The sequence below is a fragment of the Dipodomys ordii genome, unplaced genomic scaffold, assembly GCF_000151885.1.
Source record: "Dipodomys ordii isolate 6190 unplaced genomic scaffold, Dord_2.0 Scaffold90, whole genome shotgun sequence".
Classification (NCBI taxonomy): domain Eukaryota; kingdom Metazoa; phylum Chordata; class Mammalia; order Rodentia; family Heteromyidae; genus Dipodomys; species Dipodomys ordii.
Genome location: NW_012267306.1, coordinates 3192411 through 3211012, shown reverse-complemented (window position 1 = coordinate 3211012; position 18602 = coordinate 3192411). Strand labels below are relative to the sequence as shown.

The 18602-nt window shown below is 39.0% G+C and overlaps 1 protein-coding gene across 1 annotated transcript in view; it reads left to right on the top strand.

The window, feature by feature from the left end:
* The first annotated feature begins 9049 nt into the window (after nucleotides 1–9049).
* The window catches only part of Gtpbp10 (GTP-binding protein 10 (putative)), a 20813-nt gene continuing 11260 nt past the window's right edge, over nucleotides 9050–18602 (top strand). The window contains exons 1-5 of the mRNA XM_013026006.1: nucleotides 9050–9106; nucleotides 12046–12239; nucleotides 13210–13301; nucleotides 13986–14130; nucleotides 15221–15294. Of these exons, the coding sequence (XP_012881460.1) occupies nucleotides 9074–9106; nucleotides 12046–12239; nucleotides 13210–13301; nucleotides 13986–14130; nucleotides 15221–15294 (538 nt within the window). The 5' untranslated portion in view covers nucleotides 9050–9073. The remainder of the gene's footprint in view (nucleotides 9107–12045; nucleotides 12240–13209; nucleotides 13302–13985; nucleotides 14131–15220; nucleotides 15295–18602) is intronic.

Genomic DNA, 18602 nt, shown 5'->3' with positions numbered 1-18602 from the left:
CCTCCCCTCCCCTCTCCCTCTCCTCCCCTCCCCTCTCCCTCTCCTCTGACAATATGCCAGTGATGTGTCAACATACCCGGAGCTATTCATCCTGCTCTCTTGCCAGTGTTGTGTATTAAGGCTGGACAGCTGCTAAAATCCTAAATTTCCCTGGTGGGTTCTAAGATCTAACTAGGAACTATTTAAATTAACACTAATTCATACATGAACTTACATACACACACACACAGAGTTTATGTTACACAGTTTAACTCACTATTCTCTAGCCTTCTCTAGTAGAAGATTGGGCCATTCCTTTAAGTGTCATTCCAGTCCATCAAGTCCAGCCTCTGTACATCATTTGGACTATCTATACCCAAACCCCATTAATAATGGTCAGATGGGGCCGGATAGAAAGTCAATCCAAACCAATTGCTTTAGCAACTTCATAAACTGGCTACCTGTCCTCACAGGTTCATGAAATGATTTTGCATATTGAAAAGTTATCTAGAAAAACAGCTAGATTGCAAGGCTTCTGTTTTGACAGAAACTGGTTGCTTCCCTACGTCGATGAAATAGATTTAACGTGAATTTGGGGAACAATGCTCAAATTCAGAGCACCATAAACTGCAAATCAAACCAATGAAGGAAGAAGAGGGAAAAAAAGATAATGTAATGTCACAGAATCAAAAGAAGCATATAGTTGAAGATCCATTAGACTGTTACAAAGGGCTGTAAAAAAAAAAGAATAAATGTAGTGAAAAGTAGTGCAGTAGCAAAACTCAGAAGCATACAACCCGTTCTTAAATGTCAGGTATGGTGGTAAAAATCTATAATTTCATTGTTCAGGAAGCTGAGGCAAGAAGTTCTCAAGTTCAAGGGCAACTTGGACTATGCATCAAGACCTTACCTTAAAAAGTGGCATAATTCATGGACAATTTTGTTTTATTTTTATATTTTATTGTGCATATTAATTGTACACTGTGATATTACTATTTGTGAACATACTGGCATCACTTTCCTCCCCCATCACTCTCTACTTATACTTCCTTTTCATGGCTTCCACCCACAAACAGGCCCCTCTTTTACATTCATTTTATATTTTGTTTCAGGTCTAAATTCCACATAGAAGAGAAATGTGATATATCTTTCTGAAGCTGTCTTACATTGCTCTATTTCTACTTCTGGTCATTTCCCTGAAAATAATATAATTTTACTCTTCCTTACAATTATCTATTTCATATTTGTCATATTTTCTTTGTTGAGTCATCTGTTGGTGGGCACCAAGACTGCTTCCATAGTTTGACAATTGTGAATATTGCTGGTATAAACATAGGGGCACAGGTATCTCTATTGTATGCTGAACTAGACTCCTTCAGATATCAGTCCAGGAGTGGTATGGCAGGATCATATGGCAGTTCTCTTATTTTTTGTTTTTGAAGAACCTCCATACTTATTTTCATGGTGGTTGGGCTAATTTATATTCTGACTGATAGCATATAAGGATTGTATACAGGCTCTTCACCTCCTTGTAGGTTTGTTCCCAGGGTTATTTTTCTATTTCTTCTCCTCCCCACCCCTCTTCCTTTCCAGTGCAGAGGCTTGAACTTGGGGCCTGAGTGCTGTCCCTGAAACTCTTTTAATTCAAGGCTAATACTCTACCACTTGAGCCACAGCACCAATTCTGGCTTTTTCTGAGTAGTTTATTGGAAATATGAGTGTCATGGACTGGCTGGCTTCAAACTATGATCCTCAGATCTTAGCCTCCTGAGTAGCTAGGATTACAGGTGTGAGCCACCGGCACCTGACCATTCATTAATTTTATCAAGTCATTTTCCTAAGCAGCAAGGGCATCCATCATCCCATCATGACCATGCTAACACATCTGCATTGTCCACAAACCTTATCTCCAAATTAAAACACAGACTATCTTTGCTTTAGGCCATGATCCCATACCTAAGTCCCTTTCATATAATTTTTCTTTTATCACTATAATCATTTTTACTACCTAACATAGCATCCATTTGTGAATTATTATAACTGTTAGCTTTTTATTTTACTACTAGAATACATTGTTTGCCCTATTAGTTTACACAAACGATGTCAATATTTCACATTTTTCTAGTGAGTAGCATAAAATAAAAGGGTATTCAATGAAGAGTTTTAGTCGATTGCCCCCTCACAGTCTTTGGTGTTATACAAGTTCCAGGTTTTCAGGACAAATGGGTGCTTCTGACTACTACCAGATACCAGATGAAGGGCTCAGTTTTCCAGTTTATTTGGTATTTACAGTACTTGAGATCTACTCATAACACGCATCTTTACTCTGCCTCTCCCTTAAGCATCATTTTTCCTTTTGAAACACAGCTATCACTCCCAGAAAGCAGAAGTACAAACACACAGACACACACACACACACAGAGGAACATGGTGAATGAGCAGTGCTGCTCCCTACAAAAGGAATAATGTTTCACTTCTCTGAATTTCTAACTCATTATAATGAAAGATACTGATTTAAAATATCTACAATTCCAGTTTGCCTCTAGTAAACCGGACTAACAATATATTTATCAAAGTGTGATTAGGTGACCTTGTGGAAAAGAGTACAGGAAATGAAGCTGATATCAGTGCTTTGCAGAGAAAACAAGCACTTATTGTTTGCTGACAAATTGAAGGGACTATTTTTTTTTTTTTTTAGGAACAGGGAAAGATAATGCACTCTGAGATGAAAGAAAAAGTTCAGTTCAGAAGTTAAAAAACAGATCATGAGTATTTAACCCTTTCAAAATATTTTTAAGACAAACAGGAAGTATAGTTTTATCTCATTAGGACATAAATATTGAAAAATTGAAGGTATATAGCTATTCATTTCCTCTCTGAATTATTTTGGTCATTTCACCAAGGGCTACAATTTACACTCAACTTTTCACAGATGAGTTGGGTTATTATTGAATCATTTCACATAAAATGTAAAAATCTTGTGAATTATCATTCCATTAATCTCCCATCCTTTCCACAATAGTTAATATAAATGCATTATATCTATATATGTTAAAAACCCCACAATACAATACAATGTTATAATTTCTAATACTTTTTATTCCCCTGTATCCAAGATCTGATTTTATTCCCTTTTGCCTGAAGAACTTCTTTGCTATTTCTTAGTAGTGAACATCCACTGGCAACAAATTTTTAGTTTTATTTGAAGATTTTTTTTCATTTTATTTTTTCATTTTATTTCTAGGAGATCATTTTCACTGGATATAGATCAGAACTTTAAAATTGACTCTTCATTATCTTCTTGTCTCTATTATTATTCTAAGATATCATTAATCATTCAAATCACAGTTCCCTTGTATGGACCGTATAATATCTCTCTGACAGCTTTCAGAATAACTTCCATTTGCTGCAGTTTGATAACTAGGCACTTGGGTGCATGCCATGAAATTTCTATCGAAATTCACAAGTTCAGGGCACAATCTTTCCTTCATTTCAGAAACCAGATGTTATGCCAGTTCCGGGTCTGCAGGCCAAATGGTTGCTTCTGACTAATGCCAGTTATCAGATGAAGGGCTCAGTTTTCCAGTTTTTAATGAAAATTTGCAAGTGCTTGAGATCCACTCATAAAATGCATTTTTAAGATATCTCACAAAAACAATCCGACAAACAATGTTTTAATAAAGATTTATTTTAGCATAATTTTAAAAAGGAGAAATGTTGGTGCCTTGCATTTTGTATGTACATTTTTCTAATTTGGGGAGGGGACAGGAAATAACAAAATCCTTAAATAAGGATTCAGGTTGACCCATTTTAACGATGAGATGTACAAGACACTATGTTGAAAAGGAACTCTACAACTTCTGGGAAGGGGAGGAGTAGGGGAAGAGGGGAGGGAAGGGATGGTAGGGGAAAAATAAGAAAGGTGATAACAACTCTCGATAGGAAATGTACTCATTCCCTTACTCATGTAACTTCAACCCCTCTGTATAACATCTTTACAATAAAAAATATATTTAATAAAAAAGGAGAAATGGAGAAAGTAAGAGTTAAAGTCTGAAAATCATAGTTTCTATCTGTAGTCTTTATTCTTTTCCTAGTAATTTCCAACCACTGGATAATGGTTCTGCATAGCCAAGATGAATACTGTCTATTAATATCAATTTGGAAACACCTTGGCAAACACAACCAGAAGTGTGCTTTACTTTCCTGCTAGGTATGTCTAATCCCACTGACAAGATTACCTATTGCCACTTGTGTAGCTGTTTTTTTTTTATGAATTTAGGATAGTGTTTTGTTTAAAAATATTTTTAGCAGTACTGGGGTTTTAACTCAGTGCCTCACACTTGCTAGGTAAGTGCTCTACTACTGAGTTATGCATCCAACTTCTTAAATTTAAAAGATTTAAATTTGTGTTAGAATTGTGTGTCCATGGCTCACACCTGTAAGACTAGCTACTCTGGAAACTCAGATATAAGGCTCTCAGTTTGAAACCAATCGAGGTAAATGAGTCTGAGATACTCTTATATCCATTTAACTAGCAAAAAAAAAAATTGAAACAAGGAATAGCTTATGTGGTTGAGTATTAACCATAAGCACAAAGATTTTGATGCTGGGAATTAAACCCAGGACTTATGCATGCTAACAAATATATGCACTACAAAAGACCTATGCCTTTAGCTTCTAAATTTAATATTATTTAGAATTATTTTTAATTAACATATAATATTTGAACTTATTGTGTATAGTTCATAATTCAATATGTATATTTAATGTACAATGTTAAATAAGGGTATTTAGCATTTTCATTTTCTCATGTATTATTTCTGTGTAGACAAACTTCAAACACTTCTAGTTATACTGAAATGTGTAACTGTTGTAGACTCTAGTTATCCAATTATGATATATAACATTATAACCACTTCTCACTTCTTTCTTTTTTTTTTTTTCGGTTGGTCATGGGGCTTGAACTCTGGGCCTGGGTACTGTCCCTCAGCTCTGTAGCTCAAGGCAAATGCTGCACCACTTCAGCCACAGCGCCACTTCCAGTTTTCTGGTGGCTAATTGGAGATAAGAGTTTCATGCACTAGGGCTGGGAAGGTGGCTCAGTGGTAGAGCGCTTGCCTTGCATGCTCGAGGCCCTGGGTTCGATTCCTCAGCACCACACAAGCAAAAAGAAAAAAGCCGGAAGTGGCGCTGTGGTTCAAGTGGTAGAGCATTAGCCTTGAGCTGAAGAGCTGAGGGACAGTGCTCAAGCCCAGAGTTCAGGCCCCATGACCGGACCCAAAAAAAAAAAAAAAGTTTCATGCACTATATCCCCCCAGGGCCATGATCCTCAGTGCTCAGTCTCCTGAGTAGCTAGGATTACAGGCATGAGCCAACAGCGCCAGGCTCCATGTCTCACTTCTAATTGTATTTTGGTACCTATCATCTAATCTCTCAGTGTCCTTTCTTCCTTTACCCTTCCCAACTTCTTATGGCCTCTGTGGTTTCTACTTCCAGGAGTTTATCTCTTAACTTCCACAATCATTGAGAATCCATGTTATCATAGTTGTCTTTCTGGGCTTGGCTTGTGTCATTTACCATAATATATTTCAGTACCATCTGTATTTGTACAATTCTTATTAATGAAATGCTGGGCTGGATGGGTCATAGCTTTGACTCAGTCATACTTCCGGTGTACCAATATAAAATAAAATAGGTCAAGATTACTCAGTTTTATGTCCTGTCTCTAATTCTGCCATAGTCTTTAATATCTAGCCTACAACAATGTTTTGTAAGTAATCTTGTTTGCTTTCTTGTTGCAACTCTTCAGTATCTTAAAAGGAAATAATGTGATGTTGATGTAGTTATTGGCTTTAATTCCTCTGTGATCTCCAAGTAATTTTTATACATTATATATCTCATCTTCTTTAAAGAGGAGTTTTCTTCAACTAATAAGACATCATTTATTTTTTATAAAAAGGAAAAAAACTATCATCTATGAGATAATTTTATGTTAGAAATCTGACATGGCAAGGTTGACATTATTGACATTTTTTTTTCTAAGATGACCTGTCCCGGATTTCATTAATGGAGAGATATAATCATTTTTGTCATAGATATTATAGGTAAGTCCAAACTTAAACCAATGGCACCTAAGAGCAGCTCTCAAAATACAAAATGAGCCAATTATTTCCTTCACACTTCAAAAGAAAAAAGATCTGAAAGACGTTCCCCAGAAAACATTGGTCATTATAACAAAATGTTTCAAAGAGAAAAGAATAATTTAAACACCTTCTTAAGTCCTTTTTATATCCTAAATTATGAATTCACTAAGAAAGGACAAATGAAGCTGCGCACCAGTGGCTGGTGCCTGGAAGACTGAGGAAGATCGTGGTTCAAAGCCAGTCCAGTCAGTAAATACTGAGAGAGTTTCTCCAAGTAACCAGTGAAAAAAGCTAGGATTGGATCAGAAACAGTGTGAAACTGTGAATAAGCAAACCAACCAAGGTCATGAAGCCCTAAGTTCAAGCCCTGGTGCAAACAGACACAGACACAGACACAGACACACAGACATATACACAGACACAGACACACAGACACATACACAGACACATACACAGACACACAGACACATACACAGACACACAGACACAGACACACAGACACACACAGACACACACAGACACACACAGACACACACACACACACACACACACACAGAAGAAAAATAACAAGTTTCCTATCTCTTGAGAAGCAAAGGAATATACAAAACATGTTTTTCTGCTTTCAGTAAGATTCAGCCCCAATCTCCAATTTTATATTTCCTCCATTGAAAAAGCAAAAGCAAAACAAAAAACACTCAATATATTGAGTGCATCCAGATTGCCTATTAAGATAATGGAGATGTTTCAAACCAAATTAAGGTTCCTGATCCAACTCAGATTTTTTTTTTAACCTTTCAGGCCTTTCATTCCCAATGGGAGCACTGAATGGGATACGTACTTGATCCCTATTTTCATGCTCTTTTAGATGGACAGGAATTTCCTAAAAGCCTGTGCAGAGAGCTTACTGTCTTCTGCCTGCCCAGTGAAACCAAGAAGTAAAGAGAGCCAATGCTCTATTTTCACTTGTATGTGCAGGTCTTGGGCTTGGGTTCAGGACCTGGGCACTGTACCAGAGTTTTTTTTTTTGTTTAAGACTAATGCTCACCACTTGAGCTTTCAGGGCTCTATTTCTGGCCTTTTTTGCTGGTTAATTGCAGATAAAAGTTTCAGGGACTTTGCTGCTCCAGCTGGCTTTCAACCACAATCCTCAGATCTCAGCCTCCTGAGTAGCCACTGCTCCCTGCTCCCCGGCTGATTTTTGTTCATTTGTTTTTAGGAACCTCATTAGAACCTCTCATTATCTAAAAGGGAGCAGAGAATCCTGGAACTTGGGCTGGGAATGTGGCTTAGTGGTAGAGTGCTTGCCTAGCACCCATGAAGCCCTGGTTCAATTCCTTAGTACCACATAAACAGAAAAGTCCAGAAGTGGTGCTGTGGCTCAATTAGTAGAGTGTTATTGAGCAAAAGCTCAGTGACAGTGCCCAGGCCACGAGTTCAAGCCCAGGACTGGCAAAAAAGATAAAGAAAAAGAAAAAAAAACCCTCTTGGAACTCAAATTTAATAGTAGGGAAAATATTCCACCATTTAAAAGATATAAATAAGGGTTGGGAAGGTGGCTCAGTGGTAGAGTGCTTGTCTTGCATGCATGGGACCCTGGGTTCGATTCCTCAACACCACAAAAGCTGGAAAAGCCGGAAGTGGTGCTGTGGCTCAAGTGGTAGAGCGCTAGCCTTGAGCTGAAGAGCTGAGGGACAGCGCCAAGGCCCACAGTCCAGGCCTGACGACCAACTTTTTTTTTTAATTCAAATACTTTAAATGATGAAAACAGTAAGGACTTTTATCTTTTTATTTTTTAAACTTTTTTTGTGCAGAGCTTGTTCAATGTAAAAATAATGTGAAGGTCACCGACACACAAGTCTATCAGACTTCCTATAGTTTATCACTTGGTTACTGTCTTTAGATAGAAAGATGTCCATAGCCGGACTCCAGTGGCTCACGCCTATAATCCTAGTTACTCAGGAGGCTGAGATCTGAGGATCGCGGTTCAAAGCCAGCCTGGGCAGGAAAGTCCATGAAACTCTTATCTCCAATAACTACTAGAAACCCGGAAGTGGCGCTGTGGCTCAAGGGGTGGAGTGCTAGCCTTGAGCTGAAGAGCTGAGGGACAGCGCCCAGGCCCCGTGACGAAGAAGGAAGGAAAGAAAGAAAGAAAGAAAGAGGGCTAGGAAGGTGGCTCAGTGGTAGAGCGCTTGCCTTGCATGCCTGAGGCCCTGAGGCCCTGGATTCGATTCCTCAGCACCACATAAGCAAAAAGAAAAAAGCCGGAAGTGGCGCTGTGGCTCAAGTGGTAGAGTGCTAGCCTTGAGGTGAAGAGCTGAGGGACAGCGCCCAGGCCCAGAGTTCAGGCCCCACAACTGGACCCCCCCCAAAAAAAAAAAGAAAGAGAGAGAGAGAAAGGAAGGAAGGAAGAAAGAGAGAAAGGAAGGAAGGAAGGAAGGAAGGAAGGAAGGAAGGAAGGAAGGAAGGAAGGAAGGAAGGGAAGTCCTCCATCATTGCTAAGTCCTCCTGAGCCGCTGGTCAGGGCGGCTAAGGCTTAGGGATACTTCCAGAAGATTCGGGGCATTCTTCCTCCCTCCGATTTTGTTTTGGAGTAAAGGTAATTTAAGTTCGATGTTTGGAGACTTCCTTTTTTCACTCTTTGATTCAAAATTTTCATTCCCGAGGCGCCTGCTCTGCTTCCCACGGTCAGTGGGTGCACTGCTGCCAGGTGTGTCCAGCTCTTAACTCCCCGGCTCGGCTGCCAAACACAAGCCTCCTTCTCCTGCCTCCAAAGGCAGAGAAGCCGGAACCCAGATGCGAGTCCAGAAGCTTGCGCGCCTCTCACAGCCCGCGCGCTACGCACCACGCATGCGCCAGCCTCCGTCCGGGAGAGGGGCGGGGAGTCGGGTCGGCGTCCGGCGGTGACGTAGAAACAGAGCGCCGTACGGAAGAGGCTGTCGGGAGCCGTCATGGTGCACTGCAGCGGCGTGTTGTTCAGAAAGGTCCGTCCCGGTGCTCCCGTCCCGGCTGGGCATCCTGTGCGCCCCTCGCGCCCTCCCCGGCTCTTTCCTCGGTCGGGACCGTTTTTCCCGCTGGGTTTTACCGTCCGCCCGCCGCCCCAGGCGCGGTGCCCGCCCTCGGGGGCGGACGGGGGTCTCCGCCCCTCGCGTGTGGGGCTTTGTTTGGGGGATGGTGGGCGAGGTTCTTCGGGGTCGCCGTGTGCTCTGAAACGACGGCCTGGGGCACCTACCTGCCGTGTAGACACGAAGTGCAGCGTACGTGGAGCATTGGGGCTCTCGCTCTGTTCCGCTTATATGTTGTGGGCATTTCTTACAAGTCTTTCGCGCCCGTGCACTTTGTGTTTGCTTTTTGGTCGGTTGTGGTGCTTGAACTCAGGGCCTGGGCGCATTAGGGTTTATGGAGACATTTCTGCCCCGGCTGGCTTTGAACCGTGATCCTCAGATCTCATCCTCCTGAGTAGCTAGGATTACAGGCGTTTGCCACCGGCACCCAGCTTCTAGTGCACGTCTTAGGGTTTTTCTGATGAATGTCTGATATCAAGAGTGTGTATTGATGGCTAAAAAATTTAGTGTTAATACAGTATCCTAAGATCATTTCCATAAAAACTGACAACTAGGGCTGGGAAGGTGGCTCAGTGGTAAAGCACTTGCCTTGCATGCATGAGGCCCTGGGTTCGATTCCTCAGCACCACATAAGCAAAAAGAAAAAAGCCGGAAGTGGTGCTGTGGCTCAAGTGGTAGAGCGCTAGCCTTGAGCTGAAGAGCTGAGGGACAGCGTCCAGGCCCAGAGTTCAGGCCCCACGACCGGACCCCCCAAAAAATAACAAAAACAACTCACAGAAAGTGGCACTGTGGCTCAAGTCATAGAGCACTCGCCTTGAGCTGAAGAGCACAGGGACAGCGCCCAAGCCCAGAGTTCAAACCCCACAACCTACCAAAAACAAAAAAAACCCTGACAACTAATTGTTTCGCCCTCCTTCACTCCCCCTCCTCCCGCACCCCCAATTTATAAAGACCTCAGGGAGTGATTTCTTTTGGAGACCAGTGGGCATCATAATTGGACCACTGTGAGACACTCCTTTTATGTGAGGCTCCAAAACTTGTGAGTCTAATGAACACAAGAGTTTTTTTTTTTTTTTTTTTTTAAGCCGGGCGCTGGTGGTTCATGCCTGTAATCCTAGCTACTCAGGAGGCTGAGATCCGAGGATCGTGGTTCAAAGCCAGCGCGAGCAGGAAAGTCCGTGAGACTCTTATCTCCAATGAACTAAAAAACTGGAAGTAGTGCTGTGGCTCAAGAGATAGAGGGCTCTACTTGAGCTGAAGAGCTGAGGGACGTGCCCAGGCCCAGAGTTCAAGCCCCATGACCTACCAAAAAAAAACAAGCATTGTAGAGAAATGTAAGGGCCTTCCTCAGTTAATTAGAATGGTCAGTGTTTCAATTTCAAGACTTCCTAGATTGAACTGGTATCGTTTAAGAAATTATTTTGATAGCCTTGGAGGTTCAATGAGGAAAACAAGCACTAAACATAGTGTAAGATATCATAATAATACATGTATAATCAAACTGCTAGGAAAGCCAGAAAAGTTATGGTGTTTGGCAGGCTGCCAGTGTTCTGCTGGCTGCCTATGGCTCATGCCTGTAATTCTAGCTTCTCAGGAGGCTGAGATATGAGAATCAGCATTTGAAGCCACTCTAGGAAAGAAAGTCCATGAGACTTAACCCAATTCACCAAGAAATGCCAGAAGTAGAATTGTGGCTCCAGTGATAGAGTGCTAGCCCTGAGCAAAAAAAGCTAAGGGACAGCCAACAGGCCCTGAGTTCAAGTTCCAGTACCAGTACAAAGGAAGAAAAAGGCTTCCAATACACTCTCAAATTATGGAACCATGTTTGGTTTCATTACTTGAAAGAACATTGAGGTTATGGCATTCAGGTAGGTTTATGATAGAAAATAACAAGTGCCTTTCTAAATAGAGGAAAAGCAGCAGCATGATATAGAGTGAGGCAGTAAATCATGTAGAAAGAGCAAATAGGGACAGGACAATGGGAAAGGCTTAGAGAGGCAGTACATCATGTAGAAAGAGCAAATAGGGACAGGACAATGGAAAAGGTTGAACAAATGAAAATGACACTGGAAAGGTAGAGTAAGGACTTTGAATATAGTATTGTAAATTTGAAATAGTAAAACCATGATGGTTTATTAATAGAGGAGAAACATCAAATTCTTAAAAAAATAGCATTTGACAGCAAGATGGAGGAAGCATTAAGGAAGGAATGAATAGTCACTGGACGATCATTTAGGAGTTAATATGCTGGTCAAGGTTCTCCAGCACAGTACAGGAAAGGAGAGAGGGCTTCTGGGAAAGAAATGGATGTCTGCAGTCTCAATAATTAGCTGATCCTATTTTTTGAGGGAACATTGGAGGAACAAATTTAGGAAGGTTTATTTGTGTGTTAACATTTTCTTTATGAGGTGACTATTTTCCATTCAGTTGATAGCCACCAAGTTATATGTTTGGAGGGGTTGAGAATATAAAGTACAGGTCTTTCAGTTGCTTTAAACTACTAACCACTTCTCAATAAGTTCCAACAGGTCAGATATAGAAAATATCTCAATTAAATGATAGTTACTAGTACAGGCTGAAACCACCCAATATAGAAAGTTCCAAATGAAAAAAGGACTAAGATCAGAGACCTGGTTGATAAGTAGAACAATAATTAAACATTGAAAAACAATACCATAAAAGAGATAAATGGAAAAAAGAGGTAACATTAAGTGAGCTAAGAGAAATCTATATACATGGCATGTAGATAGCCATTATTGATTCTTCACTAAGTGAAATCTTGGTGGAACGAAACTAGGACTTCTAAGTTAATTAATGTATTTGGTATACAAATATTTTCTCTTTTTTCTCTTTTTAAGTATGGAAAATTCATTGATAAGCTAAGAGTCTTCACCAAGGGAGGAAGTGGTGGAATGGGTTATCCTCGTTTAGGTGGAGAAGGTGGAAAAGGTGGTGATGTCTGGGTTGTAGCGCACAAAAGAATGACATTAAGACAACTGAAAGACAAATACCCTCAGAAACGGTTTGTGGCTGGAGTAGGAGCAAACAGTCGGTAAGTGCTTAGTGAATGACTTGGATTTTCTAAAATCAAACACTTAGGAAAAAAAACCTGTCTCCCAGTATGCACCTGTATTCTTCTTTGTACTTCTGTAAAAGCAGAAAATAATTTGAATCTTTACTATTATAACATTATCCTTGGCAATCTCTAAGAAACCTCTCTTAGATTTGGTTATGTAATTACGTAGCACCACCATTAAAAAAAATAGTCACACAAAAAATGAATCATTTATAATTCGTCACCCAGAGATAATTACAATTAAGTTTTCCACACTTTCTAAGATGTTTATGCATGATAACACAAATATAGTTGTAATATATTGTATATATGTATATAAAATCAGACACAAAGAAAAGAAAAATGAGAATATACCATTTTACATCATCTTATATAACAGCTTTTTTCATGAGATTATTCAAGATGCTATATAATATTGCAGTACTGGGATTAAAATTATATCATTTGGTTTGTGTTTGTTTTATTTTCTGTCATGGCTATAATGTAATACCCTTACGTAAAGATTTTTCATATAGTTGATTTTTAAAAAAATACAGTTCTAGACTTGCAACTACTAAGGTAGAAGTTTATATCAATGTATTTCCTTATGAGCAGTTTGAGAGTAGACATTATAAGTACTGTCAAGCTTCATTAGTTAGATTTTCTAGTTTTTTTTCCCCCTAGCTTTTTTGTTTTGTAACAATATAGTTTTCATTTGAGATGTTCAGTATATTAGCTTGGTAACTTAAGTCATTACCAGTTATATAATATACAGTAGTTAAAATAAAGTTGATAGGGATAATTTTAGTTTTTCTTTAGTATTTGACTATTTAACATCTGCATTAGATAGCATGGCTGATTACTGTTCTTTGTAAACTATTATATTTGCTTAAAGTCTAAATTATTTCATTTAGTGGGTTTTTCTTACCTTAATTTAGGGTTTTTGTTTCGTTTTGTTTTTTGATAGGGTCAATGCCTTGAAAGGCTCCAAAGGAAAAGACTGTGAAATCCCTGTTCCTGTGGGTATTTCAGTAACTGATGAAAATGGTAAAATTATAGGTGAGTGTATTGATTGAGGGTTTTGGGCATAACTTATCTTGAATTTTAGGAAAAAATTTAGCACCAATAATTTTAGCTGCTAATTTATAAAACAAACTTACTAAAATGCATATAAAATTTATTTAAAATTTACTGCTAGGTTTTAGATACAATACTATTTGTTTGTTTTTTTTTTTTTTTTTGGGTCCGGTTGTGGGGCCTGAACTCTGGGCCTGGGCACTGTCCCTCAGCTCTTCAGCTCAAGGCTAGTGCTCTACCACTTGAGCCACAGTGCCACTTCCGGCTTTTTTCTTTTTGCTTATGTGGTGCTGAGGAATCGAACCCAGGGCCTCAGGCATGCAAGGCAAGCGCTCTACCACTGAGCCACTTTCCCAGCCCTACTATTTGATTTTAAACCATATAACTAGTCTTTTTTCAACTGATTGCCAAAGTGGTTTTTCTAGGGTCATATTTTTAATTAATTAATAATAGTGCTGAAAGCCTAGCCTAGGGTCCCAATATGCTGCGAAAGCAATTTTTGCTGTTACCACTCCCCCGCAACCACAGGGTGAGACTTAAATTTCATTTTGTGGTTTAGTCTTTCAAGTTTATAAGTTTGAATGCTTTTCCAAATAATTTCTGAAAAGAAAAATAACATTATTGATTTCATTGATCTTTGCTATATTTTCTCTCCTTCTTTTAAAGGAGAACTCAACAAAGAGGAAGACAGAATTTTGGTAGCTGAAGGTGGCCTTGGTGGTAAATTACTTACAAATTTCCTACCTTTGAAAGGCCAGAAAAGAACAATTTACCTTGACTTAAAACTGATAGCTGATGTTGGCCTAGTAGGGTAAGCACTATTATGTTTTTAGTATACTTTCAGGGAGATAGTTCATGAAGAAGCATGCATGTCAATAGTAATTTGAGGCTAGAATTCATTTGGAATTATAAACTTTGTCATGAGTGACTCTTGGACAGAGAAGGACTTGGGAACCATCTGTCACTACTCACCCTGCAGTCAAAAATTTGCATATAACTTTTGAATCCACCCAGATTGAATTAATAGCATTCCTCTTATTCACTAGAAACCTTACAAATAATATGAAGTCAACACATGTTGTATATATGGTGAAAAATGTACAAGAACTTTTACTTTAAAATGGATTCTTCTTGAGAGATAAGCTATTCATGGAGATGGTTGGCATTCCATCTAAGCAGGTATTTTTTAGCACTTCAATGGACTGCAAATAGTATCAGAAAATGGCTACAAAATTATTACAGTAGCTTAATATATGCCCAGTTTATTATGTAGCTATGTTATAATGCCACATCTTTATATTTGCTTATATTTGTCTTGACTTCAGGTAGCACTAGCTATGGTAATGATTAACTTTGTTTGTCAGCTTTATTAGATTGGAAGGCATCTAGGAGATCAGTAAATCACACCACTAGATACGTCTGGTAGGGCATTTCCAAAGAGAATTAAGTGTGGCAGCTCTGCTGCAAATGTGGGGAGCAACATCCATACATTGATGGCCTAGCTGGAATAAAAAGGAGACAGGAGAAAACCCAGTAGTGCAGACATTCTCTCTTTTGTCCCTCACTGTCTGTCCAGCTCACATCTGTCTGCTCTCTTCTGCTCACCTAATCATAGTGGACTGATACCTCTGAAAATGTGAGCCTAAATAGATCTGTTCAAATCGTTCTTCCCTCAAGTTGTTTGTATCAGACATTTTTATCATAGTGACAATAAATCTAATACCAAAATTGATACCAGGCATATTAAGTATACATTCTACCACTGACTACATCCCATAGTTCAACTTTTAATCCCAGATTCATTTAAGAAGCCTATTTCTTGAATTGCTGTGATTCAGAAATAAGCAACATTTAGTAATATGGTATTTACTGTAATGTATAGCCACATTTACTTATTTCAGATTCCCAAATGCTGGAAAATCCTCTTTGCTAAGTCAGGTTTCTCGTGCAAAACCGGCAATTGCAGATTATGCATGTAAGTATAACTTGTGTATTTTTTGTATGGAAGGAGATTGTGTGTGTGTGTGTGTGTGTGTGTGTGTGTGTACACTGGTTCTGGGGCTTGTGTGTGTGTGTGTATACACTGGTTTGGGGGCTTGAACTGAAGGCATTGTCCTTGTGCTTTTGTGCTCAAAGCTAGTGCTCGGTCACTTAGCCACAACTCCATTTCTGGCTTTTTGGTGGTTCATTGGAGACAAAAATTTTACAGACTTTTCTGCCTGGTTTGGCTTCAAACTGCAATCTTCAGATCTCTAGCTCCTGAATAACTAGGATTACAGGCATAAGCTATCAGTGCCCAGTGGCAGGCTTTTAATTTTGTGTGTGTGCGTGTGCGCACGTGCGCGTGTGCCTATATTGGGACTTGGAGACTGATGGTTCTCTACCACTTGGACCACAGCTCTACTTCTGGTTTTTTTGTTAATTAACTAGAGATAAGAGAAAAGATAGACTTTTATGCCCAGGGAAGATTTTTGAAGACCTAATTTTCACTGAGTTTAAATAAAATTGACAGCTTGGAGGTGTCCTAATTTTGAAACTTTTAGGAATTGGGAAGATTAATTTGACAATTGTAGAAACTAGATGAGTTATAATAGAAACTTAGATTAGAGTTGAGGGCTGGGAAGGTAGCTCAGTGGTAGAGTGCTTGCCTTGCATGCATGAGGCACTGGGTTCCATTCCTCAGCACCGCATAGCAGAAAAAGCTCGAAGTGGCTCTGTGGCTCAAGAGGTAGAGCGCTAGTCTTGATCTGAAGAGCTGAGGGACAGCACCCAGGGCCAGAGTTCAAGTCCCACGCCTGACCCCCCCCCCCAAAAAAAAAAGAGTTGAGAGTTCATAAAAGAAAAAAAAAGAGCTGAGAATTAAGGTTTAGTGAGCCCGTGGGACTTTAAGGCCATGCTCCAGGGAATGGCCCTTATTTTCCCAGGGAGCGGCTACTTTATTATTCTTTGAGGCCCTAATCAGGCCAGCCTCCCCAGCCTTTTCTTCTCAAATGGGACCTAGCTGAAGATAAGCGATGAGGCCACACAGATTCAAGGTAACCAATGAAGCTCCTCTTTCAAAGAAACTTTATTTAATGAAATAGACTTGAAGGTTATGACACTAGATGAGTTAACGCTGAGATTTAAACAATAATGTGAGACAGACTCAAAAATACCTGAGAGAAGACTGGGTAAATAATGTGTTGAGACAGTGGGCTGACCACAGGGACATTTTATGAATTGAGAAAAGGTATAGTGATTATCTCTACCAAATTCATTGATGATTTAGAAAAATGAGGCACTATTTTCTTCATACTTTCATCCAAGCCTGGAAGTGAACTTTTTAAAGTAGAACATTCTGTAAGCCATCGATTTGAATTTCTGCTTGGTGATAATAGAGTCTGAGATGAGTGGAAGATATATCTACCTTGTCCCAGTGTTTAAGTGCAGCTTTAACAAGGATAACTTATGTTTGTTCTTAATGGTTCAAATCATTTCCAAACACACAAAAAGTTCATAGTTAAGAGTTCAGTGCTCATTCAAAAGAACAAAGAGGAATGCAGCTATCCAGGGCTATATTGAACAGCTTAAAAAGAGTTGGCTTTACAGTTAGTACCTTAAAGTTAATCAGGATGAACTAGATGACTTTATCATTCAACTTGACAAGTAGTAGAAGTTATGCTGTATACCATTCTAGTTCTCCAACCAGTAACAGTAAAAGTCTGACAGTAAAAGTCTCAAGCTTTACCCTCAAGTACCAGCAGGCCTACATCTTCTGAGTCGATAGCAGACAGAGGGCAAAAGACTGCAGTCTTCTAGCAAATGGACAAAAACAGCGGCTCTTTTACTCATAGGTTACCTGGCTCTGAATGTCCCAGGAAAGATAACACTGCTGAGGGTTACCTTCTCTAGGGGATGATAAATAGGTATCCAACAGCTAGGAGAGAACTGGAAGGAGGTAATAATTACATAAACCACCTCAGTGTAGAATATGAAAATATGGATTATTCCATGAATGTGAAAACTCACATTACTCATTTGACACTGATTCTAAACATTACCCTCAAGAATAGAGCAATGAGTGGGTAAAGTAACTCAGCTATGGGTTCCTCTCATTCAAAATGGTTTAGGCACAAGTATAAATGTACAGAGAAGAAACTGCAAAACATTAATCATTCTTTTTCATAATTTGCCTTTGTGAGTATATGTTTTTATGTAGTTTTCTTTAATTTCTCTTTACTTCAGTACCTCTGCTGCTTGAAAATTTAACAATGTTTTTTACTTATATGAGTTAATGTGAAATTGTAAATGAGTCTTTCTTTAAAGTATAACACAATGATATCTATGTATTGTCATCTGTAGAACCTGTGCAAGATTATACTTACTTATGCTATTAATATTTTTGTCATTCAGACTTTTGAGATAGGGATTTATGGCTGCTAGTCTTTTTTTTAATCAAAAAAGTTGGATTTTATGCAAGTCCTATAGTAGTATTAGTGTTAGTTTTTCTGCTATATGTCTGTGTATTTATCTTCATGTAACTGTTAAAGAAATTAATTTACTTACTCAGTTTTTATGAATTGTTATTAATGAATATTGTTCTGTGACTCCAGTATATCTTAACGGTATTGACCAAACCTACAGATTTTTAATGTAAATACATCCCTTCTCAAAAAGAACCTGCTGTTATATTTAAGCTCTTGCCATTACTAAACAAAAAGAATGACATATACTGGGAAAAGAAAATAAGAAATTGGTCTAATTAAGTTGGTCTAATTGGACTAATTGAGAAATTAATCTCTGATCAGCAGAGTTATTTTGACCAAATTAGTATAAATTTCCTGTTCAGTGTTCGTTATATATATAGGAATGTTAAGAATAGAAAAGGAAAAGCAAAAGGGTCGTTGGAAAGCAACTAATTAGTACGTATGGCTTAAAATAAGGCAACATGAAAAAGGACTAGAATTTTACCTGTAGATTCTGTGATGGAAATCTAAATTGTGAGCCCCCTAATATACCATTCTCTATAAGTATACACACAGACATAGACGCAGACACGTACACATGCACACACGCACATCTATTTTGTTTCAAGTATATGTGAACAAAATAATTATAGCTTCCATTTAAACAAATTAAAAAGTCTGAATTAAACTATTCACACAACATAAGAATTTATTCTATATATAATCTTAAGAGTATTGAGGGACTGGAAAGGTGGCTCAGTGGTAGAGCGCTTGCCTTGCATGCCTGAGGCCCTGGGTTCGATTCCTCAGCACCACATAAGCAAAAAGAAAAAAGCCG